Below are 12,205 nucleotides of genomic sequence, written 5' to 3' on the forward strand. Positions count from 1 at the left end.
CCCCACTGAATCCTTGTCCTCGGGATGCCATGAATACCGTTGGTCCCCAGGGTTTCCTTCTTGTCCCCTTTGTCTGTCGGTCTCCGACTGTGTGATACCTCCCTCCTTGAGTTCTTCCAACCTTGTCTCTGTATTTGCTGTGACAATTACGGTCAACCTTGTAGAAATTACCTTTTTTTTTTTTTAAGTTTACTTATTTATCTTGAGAGAGACAGAGAGAGCACCAGCAGGGGAGGGGTAGAGAGAGAATTCCAAGCAGGCTCTATACTGTCAGTGCAGAGCCTGACGTGGGGCTCGAGCTCCCTTATCTTGAGATCGTGACTTGAGCCGAAGTCAGGAGTCAGACATTTAACTGACTGAACCACCAGGTGCCCAGAAATACCCTCTTTTTTACACTAAATCATAATTTCCTGAAAGGCAGTGACTACACCGGGACCTCCTCCTCCTCCTCCTCCTCCTCCTCCTCCTCCTCCTCCTTCTCCTTCTTCTTTTAAATTCTCTGTAGCTCTTGATGTAGTGGCTTGCACAAAGACAAATGCTCAATAGCCATCTTTACTTGAATTGAAATTGCCGCTTAACGCTCTAATTAAATAAAGGAAACCAATATGAACATTTTCCCAGAAAATTTCTGCTGTGGATCATGAAATTGTTGGAAGGAAAATGCACGGAGGGACTTGGAGTAACCTCTCTTCAGACATACCGAAATGCTCGTTCCCCCCCTCCAAAATTAGCTCAGAGCTGGTTCATCACTAGACTTGGAATACTTCGCTAGTGCTCACGACTTCTCAAGTTTCCCCCTATGCTGTCGATTTTTATTTTTTGCAGAACAAACTCGATGATCAACAATATACTCATTTGGAATTTAGGGTGGCCAGAGCTAGGGAGAAAATATTTCAGTTTTTAATTATGAAAACACCACAACAATAATAAAATTTTGGAAAAAAGAAAATTTAAAATTGCTCGTAGCTTTACAACAGAATATAAGACCAGTTATTACTGCTGTTGTTCCCATCCTTTTTAAATATCCATGTTTTTATAGTATAATTGAGTTTACCTGCGATTTTGTATCATTCTGCTTATACCTTCCTTTTGGTCGTATGTTTGATTTAGATATTGCCAGGAAGTCTTACTAGTTCTATTTTAAACGGCTATGTAGTATTCCTTGGGGGAATATTTACCCACTCCTTTGTTGCATCTGACGTGGGGCTGTTATAAATAATTCTGAAATGAACATCTTTATTCGTATAATTTTTTATACTTTCACAATTTTGGGTGGGGGGGGAGAATTGGGTTTCAGAAATGAGACCACTGGATTATGGGTTCAATCACATTGTACCTAATCATTTATTTTAAAAGCCTACAGAAATTTATAGTGGAAAAGTTGAGAACTCTTTCTTTGTTTGCCAGAATTATTTTTCCTATGTAACCAGTGAACAAGAATTTCTGGATGTTTTGTGTATGTAGCTTTTCTCAAGAAGTGGGATAGATACAAAAATGGGTAAGTCAGGGTTTCTTCCTTTTTTAGGCTATTATTTAAAAAAAATTTTTTTTTAATGTTTATTTGTTTATGAGAGAGAGAGAGACAGAGTGTGAGCAGGGGAGGGGCAGAGAGGGAAGGAGACACAGAATCGGAAGCAGGGTCCAGGCTCTGAGCCGTCAGCACAGAGCCTGATGCAGGGCTTGAACTCACAAACCGTGGGATCATGACCTGAGCTGAAGTCAGACGCTCAACCGACTGAGCCACCCGGGCGCCCCTTTTAGGCTGTTATTTAACCAGGGGAGCAGTGAAGACTGGCAGGCACAAGGAATAATGAGGCCAAGGTCAAGATGTCAATTGTAATTTCTGAAAGAGTTTAGAAATGGTTGGGTTCTGTGATGGCTGAAATACTGAAAAAATTTTTGTGGAGGAAATAAGTTTGAATAAAATAAGATGATGTCTTAAAAAGAAACATGAAGTTCAGAGAACACTTAGAGTTAATTTTCTTTACCTGGCTTAATTTTCCTGGAGACAAAATAGTGACTTTCAGTTCTCAAAATATTAATCATGGCTAAATTGTGATGGCAACAAAGCTTTATAATGGGCGCATCTCTCTTTGAATTTTTGCTCGTTTTAGTTCTAAAATTAACTTCTATACAGAGCCCTGTTGGAACAGAGGTCTTTTCAGAAACATTGCCTCTCTATCCCTTAATATGAAAAGTATGAATTTTTATTAGTTTTGACTGAATTACAGTTTATTTTTGCTTGAGACTAAACACAAGTTTCGTAATAGTGCGTGCTACATCCCTTTGCCAATGGGTGATGCATGTGTCGCTCCACAGACTTAATTTGAAGCGTGGACCTGGTTTTCCCTGACAAAATAGGGTGTTTTTGAGGCAGATTTGGAATGACTTCTCCCTCCTCTGGCAATCTTCACCTGTGTGTCAGCCAAAGTACACTGACTGTCGCCCCTCCTGACGGGACAGGATTCTGGTGATACGTCCAGAATTTCTTCCACGCATTAAATTATGGCGTCTGCTCTAAAGGACCTCAGAGGTTGGCGGGGGAAATCAGGAGCACAGACAAGTCGTGCCCTAACACAGTCAACCCTCTCACAGTGCGGATCTCAGCATGCTCTCAGTGCACAATGGCGGAGAAATGGAGCTCCGTCTCGCTAGAGTCAGGTTCAGCTTTCCAGAGAGGTGGCGTTTGAGTCAGACTCTGACAGATAGAATGTGCCGGTGAAGAACAGCCTGGGCAGAGGTGAAGGAAGGCGTCCTTGTCAGAGGGGACAGACGCCCAGCCTTCAGTGTGCCGCCAGGGCTCAGGGCCCAGGGCCCCTGGGGAAGGCAGCAAGGTGGGGCCCGGGGTGCCTGAGGGGGAGGGTTAGAGGAGAGCCACCTTGGCACACGAGTGGTGTTCGTGACTGTCTGTTCTCTGCATTCAAGGTTTCTAGCTCGTGGTTGTTCAGCTCTCATTGACAAGCTGAGCAGTATGACAGATATTTTTTATATTAGGATTAGCAAGGCTGAGAGTGTAGAAATGTGAGTAACCAAGTACTCACTGGGGACTTTTAAGACCATCTTGCTTCAGAGTCATTGTGTTTCTGCGAAGATAAGCTTTTGTCCGGTCTTGCTGCCAGAAAGCTCTCAATGGATCTCAAGTGACCCAGTATCTTTTGAAAAAGAGAAATAACAAGGGGAAAAAATTATCGCCAAAAAGCAAGAAGACCTCCAAAAGATGAAAATTGCTATTTTCCTGGGTGTTTTCATCAAATCCGTCTTATTGAAGTCTTTTAAGTTTAATGTGTTTAAATATGTAGCCTCGAGGGGTACCTGGGTGGCTCAGTTGGTTAAGCGTCCGACTTCAGCTCAGGTCATGATCTCACTGTTTGTGCGTTCAGGCCCCATGTTGGGCTCTGTGCTGACAGCTCAGAGCCTGGAGCCTGCTTCGGATTCTGTGTCTCCCTGTGTCTCTGCCCCTCCCCTGCTCGCACTGTCTTTCTCTCTCTCTCAAAAATAAGTAAGTAAACATTTTTTAAAGATTTTAAATATTTAGCCTCGAATTTGCTTCTTAGCCTCATTTGAAAAATGTGGTACTCTGTGTGTGAATATATTCATCGTATTAATATTACACAGTCTTGATTGGCCAATGTGTTACTAGAAACTCAGTAAAGATCATCCTTGATTGCTCTTACTTGAGATCTAATGGACATCTTTTTAGATTCCAGACATGCCTGAACTTTGGTTATGGCTGTATTTCCCATGACACTTGAAAGCCTTTTTTGTCACCTGGTTTCCATTGATCAGCCACATGGGAACTTGAAAATATGTGTATCTTTATTTTTTGATAAACAGTTTGAAGCAGAAAAGAATGTTTTGTATTTTATTCTTTTGGTTGAGTCCATGCTACTTGGGAATCAGTGGGATAACAGAGATAGAAACTTCTGGGTGAAAAGGCCATACACACCCAAGTGAGGAAGAATTGCCAGTTTTATGCATATCTTTTTTTTTTTATTAATTTTTTTTTTTTAACGTTTATTTATTTTTGAGACAGAGAGAGACAGAGCATGAACGGGGGAGGGTCAGAGAGAGGGAGACACAGAATCTGAAACAGGCTCCAGGCTCTGAGCTGTCAGCACAGAGCCCGATGCGGGGCTCGAACTCATGGACCATGAGATCATGACCTGAGCCTAAGTCGGACGCTTAACTGACTGAGCCACCCAGGCGCCCCAATCTTTACATTAGCTTGATTTCACATATTACCTGGGTTGGTTAAGGACAGTGAAAGTCAAGGAGGCTCGTTCCTGTCACTAGAGACAGGGAGGGAGCTAGGATAGGGCTTTGGGGGGTCGCATCCCACCAGGCCCGAGGCAGTGGGATTCAGGTGGTGGTTACAGGGAGAAAAGCCAGACAGTGGTCTGAAAGGCACTTCAGGAAAATATCTGGCAGAATATTTTTCAGGGGTTGGATATGAGGGGCAAAGGATAAAGTGGAATGAAAAGCCATCCATTCTAAATGCTTTGCCAGGCTCCAGTAAGTTATTAGTATGAATACAGATGGGCCAGTTCTGTTTCTGTTTTCTCTTACACTTTTTTCCTCTTCTTGAGCCTGACTTCATAAGACAAATGAAAAAGAAATGATAGACAGAAATCCCAGCGAGAATAATTTCAGTGACTAAATCATGAGTCATTGGGCGTGGCAGTCCTTTGCACGATAATGAGCTAAGTAATGAAGTGGAGAGAAAATTAAGTAAATTCTGTTCAGTTACTGTTAGCTTTATGCTTACTTTTCACGAGGCTGTCAGGAAGGGTGAGCGCACCGTTGTGTGCATTCTTGCACAGAATATAATGTGACCTGCCTTCCCCTCGAAAGGGCAGGGGATGAGAGAGGGAGAGATCAATCCATTCACCCATCTTGGCATTCCAGTGAAACCACAGCAAAAAAAAAAAAAAAAACAAAAAACCTCACCCTTCAAATAGTGTTGGGTTTTTAAAGTTTTTAAATAAAGTTATGAAATAATACATGGTCATTGATAAAAAATTCCAACAATATAGAACTCCCTGTTGTGAAAGCCAAAAATAATTCAGTGCCTCACTCCTACTTTTGCATACATACATGCATACGTAGGCTTTTTTTTTGCACCCGTGGGAAACGGCTTTTGCTATAAAGACTTTTGAAGTGCCTACTTGTCGTGAAATGGGCTCCATAGAATTTTGTACGTTTGCACGGCCAGTCTGAGCTCACTCCCAGCAAACTACTTAGCAAGCACAGACACAGATCCAGATCTCTGGTGGTTGCAAATCCCAGCTGCCTCTCTGACCAGCCTCGTGACCTTGCATTCTTTCCTCAGTTTCTTCATCTGCAAAAAGGGAGAATAAGGCTATCTGCCTCCAAGTGTTGTTACAAAGATCAAATTAGACGCAAAGCCCAGTGTGAGGGCCTGGGACATAGCTTGTGCACAACACATGTTCACTTTGGTACACGGTGATCCGATTTAGTCTTTTGAATGAGTTCTAAGTACCAAGGGGCTCCCTCTCTATCCTGCAGTTTCCCCAAAGTAGAACCAGTACTCATTTCAATATCTGACTCCACATCTGCACGTTCAGGATGCTGCTTATCAACTAGATCGATACCTTATAAAGGATGTCTGGCTATTTTCTGTTCCTTTTGGAGACTTAAAAACATGTCACTGATAAATTTTATCTTTCAGGGTTTTATCTTTCTGTTTGCTAGGCTTTGGGACTTGTGGTCAGAGAAAGTACAGGGTGACTATGGTAGGACCTAAAAGCAGAGAATGAATTTGCTGTGTTCTCATAAGGCGTGGCCTCACAACAAACTAGCCAAGAGGGGACACGTGCCAGCATGCACACACACACTTGCACACGCGCACTTGCATACACACGTGCGCCTCTGGGAACCTGCCTTCATATAGTTCCAGGCTGTTCAGACACCTTGCTTTCAATGGCCACCGGAGCTGGAGATTCATTAACAAGTTACCCCTTTTGTGTCTGTTTCTCCGCAGGAATCCACTGCGAGTCTTACAAGGACCCCTGTGCTAATGTCAGCTGTCTGAATGGAGGCACCTGTGACAGTGAGGGCCTGAATGGTACATGTGTCTGCGCACCAGGGTTTACAGGCAAGTGATCCGGGAACTGGGTTTTAAAATTTGCCCCCAAATCCCTAAGATTGCAGCTGTTAAAAAAAAAACACCCCAAACTCAGAATTCTCTGTGCATACATTGCAAAAATATGGACACCACTGCAAAATGTAACCAGGCGGTGCTTGGATGAAAATCTACTTGAAAACAATTGACCGCGTTGTCACTAAATGAGGCTCTTCGGAATTCAGCATTTGCTACAGAGACTTGCTGAGATTGCCATTGCTAAACATTTCCAGAGCTGTAGCTTTGAAATGAGAAATAAGCCATTACACCAACGCCTGAGAAAGTGTTAAGTGTTCGGGGAAGTGTTCATGGGAAGAAGGGGAAAGGAAGAATCAATTTGTCTTTTACGGAAATTGCATTCAGCTACCATGTTTCTTTTTCCTGAAAGATACACCAGTTTGGGGATTTTGAAAAATGAAGGGAGGTGGTGGTGGTGGGCAAGGAGGGGGAAAGCCTCCAGCATCAGGGGCGATTATTGGTGAAGGTACAGATGCTGTAAGTGTGGGGGGCAGGGAGAGAAAGCCGTCAAGAGCAAAGCATGTTGGGAGGGCAGGGGGTGGGGCTGGGTGCAAGAGAAACACCTAACTGAGCTGTGAGTGGGAAGAGCCACTTCGAGAGTCGGGAGACTTTCTCAGTCACCCCCTGCCCCATGGGCTTCAGGGAGTTTTTGAGGCCCTGAAATTGGGTGTGAAACACTGTATGTATGTGTGTATGTTGAGAGAAGACTTTCACATTTTTATCAGATTCTCAAAAGGAACTGTGAATCACTAGGGTAGAAAAGGTTCCATCCTTTGCTGGTCCATTGGAACCCAAGAGTCCTGAAATGTAGAGTGTAGGACAAGCCTGTGTTTTCAGAGCTTTCCCAACCAACAGAAACATCTAGGTCACTCTGGTTTGCACGTTGGGAAAGGTTGACCTATAAGGTGCCTGTAGAAGAAGGTAGGTCCTTAAGCTGCAGGAAAGCACGTGTTCTCATTGGCCGGAGACTGTCTTGTCATGCTCCCCTCTCCCCTGCTGAGCCACTGTGGCCACCTCCCCAACCCTGGAGAATTTCACAGACCACGGGCGGGCTCCCATTCCATCCCTGGGGAGCCTCTTTTGTGCTTCTGGGGAAGATGCCAACAGTCAAGATGTGGGAGAAGCAACTTCTGATCTTCCTTCTATTTATCTGTGTCACATCCTGTGTTTTCCTTTTGGGTTTTCCTGGGACTGAGAAGTGGGCTCATTCCAGAAAATGATTCGCAGATGGTTTTGTTTTGCTGACTGGTTTATAAACACACACAGACATTTATACTCATCAATGGATGCAAAAATAATATTGGGGAAGCATTCTGGGTTTTTTTCCAGACACTTTTATCTCACAAATAATAGAAAGCATGGAGGAAAGATTAGAAAATACAGGACTGTAGGAAAAAACACTTAACACTGCCCTGCTTGGAGATAACCATTGTTAATATCTTAATACATATATCCAGAGACTTTCCTGAAGGTCTGTGCATATAACAGACAGTGTATAGTGTATATGCATATATATTTGAATGTAAAAGGAATCATGTTGCTCATACTATATTATAACCAACTTCTCGCTTAAAAATAAATGTAAATCATAAATATGTTTCCACCTGAAGAAATATCCTTCTGTCTTATCACTTCTAATGGCTGCCCTCTAGCCCATTATATAAAATGTTGGTTTTTTTCTAACTCACTACCAATTCAGCTCTTGGGGAGTTGAGAACTTCTTTATTATAAACAGCATTGCAATGAGAATCCATGTGTGTAGTTCTTTGTGTGCTTGCCTGATTATTTCTTTGAGCTAATTTCCCAGATATGGAGTCCCAGGGCCCAGCAGAATATGTACATATTTCCATATTGCTCTTCAGAAAAAGTGTACCAAATTCACTCCTACCAAGAGTATACAGGAACACCTATTTTCTTGTCTTCACACATATACTGAGAATTGTCGGTCTGTGGCCCAAAATGCCATTTAAGTGTTGTCTTAGTTTTCAGGTCTTTGATTCATAATGAAATTGAATACCATTTAATACTTCTAAATGACCATTTGTGTTTCTTCTTTTACAAACTCCCTATTCATACCTTTCTTTGCTTTTCTACCAGATGATTTATGTAAATCCTCCTTCCTCCCTCCTTCCCTCCCTCCCTCCTTCTTCCCTTCCTTAATTTCTTTTAAGTATTTAATTCCAGTTAGTTAACATTTATGTTAATCTTTATTCTTAATTTGCAATAGCCCTTTATAATAAGTATATGACATTTTATATTCCATAGGGTGCAAGTATTTTTCTACTGCCATTTGTCTTTTAAATATATAAAAAGTGTTTTGTTTTCATATACCATATTTTATTTTCATACCATTAAATCTCGATATTTTCCTTCGCTTTCTTTTCCCCTGTACTTTCATGTTACAAAGACCCACCCGTCAAGATCTTATAAACATTCTCCTATATTATCCTAATAACGTACGAGTTAATTCTGTGCCTGCAAATCTTTAATCCATTTGTGATCTTATGGGAGACAAAATGCAATCTTTTCTCCAGAAAATGGAGCAAGTCTCCGACTGCCTAGTCAGCGCTCGCTCTTGGGTGTCTCTCAAAGGCACCTTGAGCTTATAGATTTTCTTCTCCTTTCCTTCTTTGAATGTTGGCTACCTCATTAAGTGGTATTACCAGCACCTCAAGTTGTTCCGGCCAGAAACCAGGGAATCATTTGGCACCCTCGTCCCCTTCTCCCTTACTTGTGGCCAACCACCAAAGAATCCTAGAACCTCTTAGATCTCACTTCCTGGAGCTGACACCAGGCTGCCTTCACCTCCTGCCCACACTAGCACAGCCCCCCTCGCCGGTCTCCCCACACCCCGTTACCTTCACCCCTAACACATCCTCCACGCTGTGGAGATCTCGTGAAATGAAAATCTAATCCCTTTGCTGCCCACTTATACGTTGCCTGTTGGCATTTCATTGGTTTTTAGAAAAAGATGAAAGCCCTCAGTGTGATTGCCAAGAACCCGGCAGTCTGGCACCATCCGGTGCTTCCCGCCCTGCCCTCGTTGGTTCCCGAACACCACGTCAGGAGCTTCTCAGCAGCGTCCTTCCCTCCGTCTCCTGCCTCCTGGTCTCCTCTGCTCCCCACCCCACTCCCTCCGACCCCTAGGACTTCTTCACCGTACTCACCCCGATCACAGGGAGCGGTAGGACCCTTCCATGAAGCAGTCTCCAGCGTCACTCTAATTGGTCTTTGGAAACAACGAATGTCTATTTCTATTTAGCCCGTTAAGCCAGAACCCTGTTCTGGCTGCAGAGGACCACGGAATGGTTCCCAAAGTTGTTTGGAGAGCTGTGCTGTTAATATGTTTTACAGGACACTCGTCCCATGAGATGCTTCTTGGAAAAAGCATCTGTGGCCAAATTTGGGACATGGTACATGCTATGTGGAGATTCATAAAGGGTGTCTGGGAACCACAGGCTCTAAGAGGTCTTATAGTACAGAATCTTATTTACCTTTGTTTATCATAGCGCCTTCTCTCCCCCTTAAAAAGAACTGCCTGCCCTCTTTGACTTGCTACCCTGGAACCAAATACTCTTTCATTTTAGCAAAACTTACTCTCGAGCTCAAAAGCTCCCTAATTGACTGAGTGCAATGAAGTAGGCCAGTCCTTGTATAATTAAACACACAATGCAATGTCACATTTATCTTAGGGAGTTGGTGTTTCGGGTTTATTTTGCTCTTTTCTCTCTAGGTTGTTTTTGGGTGGGACCTTAGATTATTGATTTGAGGCCCCTCCTCATTTCTAATGTGTGTATTTAATGCCATAAATTCTCCTGCCAACAGTTCTTTGGCTGTGTCCCACAAATTTTATGTCCTATTTCATTGTCATTTAATTTGGTTTAGGTGCCTTTAGATTTTCTCTGTGATCCGTGGAGTATTTGTAAGTGTGCTAAGTAGTTGGGGCTTTTCTTCCCACACACTTTTGGGCACTTCAGGGTTTCTGGCTTCTCCGGCATCCAGTCTGGAGGATATGAAGCCGAAAGAAAGCTCGGGAGCTCACTGCCATGTTGTTCCTTGGGTCCTGAGTTTCCCAGCCCTTCTGTCTTCTGACTCCTCAGGGTCTCCTCTTGTTTGTTTTCTATATCATGTTAAGGGGTTTTGCTTGTACTTCATTGGAGGAGTAGAAAAAATGTTTTTGCTTCACCATTTTGGAAAAAGTCTCATCCTGGCTGTTTTTAGAATTTTTCCTTGATTACTGGCATTAAACAAATTGATCGCGATGTTCCTTGGTGTGATTTTTTTTTTTTTTAAAGCAGGCTCCACACCCAGCATGGGGCTTGAACTCATGACCCTGAGATCAAAAGCCACATGCCATACTGGCTGAGCCAGCCAGGCACCCCCTTAGTGTGATTTTGTTGGTATTTATCCTGCTTGGGGTTTGTTGTAATTCTTGGGTCTGTGGTTTTATACTTTCATCAAATTTGGAAAATTTTTTAGCCATTCCACCAAATATTATTTTCTGCCTCACTCCCCTTTCCTGGGACTCCAGTTACATCTGTTAGGCTACTTAACATTGCACAATAGATCGCTGAGTCTCTGTTCAGTTTAACATATTTTTTTTTTCCCTGAGCTGCAGTGTGTTTAGCTTAGTGAGCTGCAGTGAGCTGTTGCTGTTGTGAAGTATACTGGTTCACTCTGCAGAGTCTAAATTACTATGAAAACCATTCAGTTTTGTTTTTAAGTCCAAATATTGCATTTTTCATATCTAGAAGTTCCATTTTGTTCTTTTTTATATCTTTCATTTTTGTCCTCATTTCGTTCGTGTTTTCTGTCTTGAGCAAATCCCGTGTTTACTCGCTGTCATCTGTTATTTCTGCATCTGTGTCTCTGGATTGATACTTCTTCTGGTTACGGGTCACGTATTCCTATTTCTTGGCACAGCTAGTGGTCGTTGTGTGGATGGATGGTCTTTGTGAGTTAAATTGAGTGACTGGGTTTATTGTGTTTCTTTTTTATGCGCTGGCCTTTTTCTCTGGCAGGTAGGTAAGTTACTTGCTGGCCTGATGGATCCTTTCAAGTGTTTTGTTTTTTATTTTATTTTGGGGAGTCGATCTGCGGTCGCCATGTCTCTAGGGATAGTTGCGCCCCAGTACTGAAGTGTGACCGTTCCCTCACTGAAGCACTGGGTGATCGGTGAAATACCTGCCTTCTGACTCGTGAGACTTTGAACACTTACTTCGCAGTCCTCCGTGGGCTCTGGGAACCGTTCGTCTTTCATCTCGTTTGCTGGGCCTGTGGCGCTCCAACCTACTCACGCACAGTACTCAGCAGCACACTCGAGGGGACGCGGCGTATTTCTGATGCTCTTTTTCTGACCGGCTCTGTCTTCTTTGGAGTCTGTCCTACAAACGGCAGCTACCTTGTCCTCCACAAACTCTGGTTCTCCTCAGTTCAGCGAAACACTGTGTTCTAAATGGGCTCCAGGCAGAAAGCCAGGACGATTCTGGTACTCAGCTGGTTTGTTGGCCTTCTCTTGCAGTCACAGTCCTGCCCTGCCTGTTGTCTAATGTGTTAAAGTGTTTTTCCTGAAATATGTATGTTTCATCCACTTTACAGCGGAAGGCCAAGAGAGGCTTCAGTTACCCCATCGCGGCAGAAGAAGTTCCAAATAATTTTTATTTGTTTTATTTAATTTTTTATAAGTTTATTTATTCATTTTGAGAGAGAACAGGGACAACACAAGTGGGGGAGAGGCAGAGAGAGAAGGAGAGAGAGAGAACTCGAAGCAGGCTCCATGCTGTCAGTGCAGAGCCCGACGCAGGGCTCGAACTCATGAAACCGTGAGATCATGACCTGAGCCAGAACCAAGAGCTGGACGCTTAAATGACTGAGCCACCCAGGCTACCCCAAATCATTTTTAATATTCATTTCATCTGGAATAAAATACCTGTGAAGCACAAAGGAGTTATAGTTAAAGTACCCAGACCAGTGCCTGGCACACAGTAGCTCTATATTTAGTACTTCACAGGTATTTCACAGTAGCTCTGTATTTAATACTAGGTA

At 43.1% G+C, this 12,205-nt stretch overlaps 1 protein-coding gene across 1 annotated transcript in view; it reads left to right on the forward strand.

The window, feature by feature from the left end:
• DNER (delta/notch like EGF repeat containing) overlaps nucleotides 1-12,205 on the forward strand; it is a 319,639-nt gene that overhangs the window by 285,510 nt on the left and 21,924 nt on the right. Inside the window, exon 10 of the mRNA XM_058702317.1 lies at nucleotides 6,002-6,115. Within this exon, the coding sequence (XP_058558300.1) occupies nucleotides 6,002-6,115 (114 nt within the window). The remainder of the gene's footprint in view (nucleotides 1-6,001; nucleotides 6,116-12,205) is intronic.

This window comes from Neofelis nebulosa, chromosome 2 (assembly GCF_028018385.1).
Source record: "Neofelis nebulosa isolate mNeoNeb1 chromosome 2, mNeoNeb1.pri, whole genome shotgun sequence".
NCBI lineage: Eukaryota > Metazoa > Chordata > Mammalia > Carnivora > Felidae > Neofelis > Neofelis nebulosa.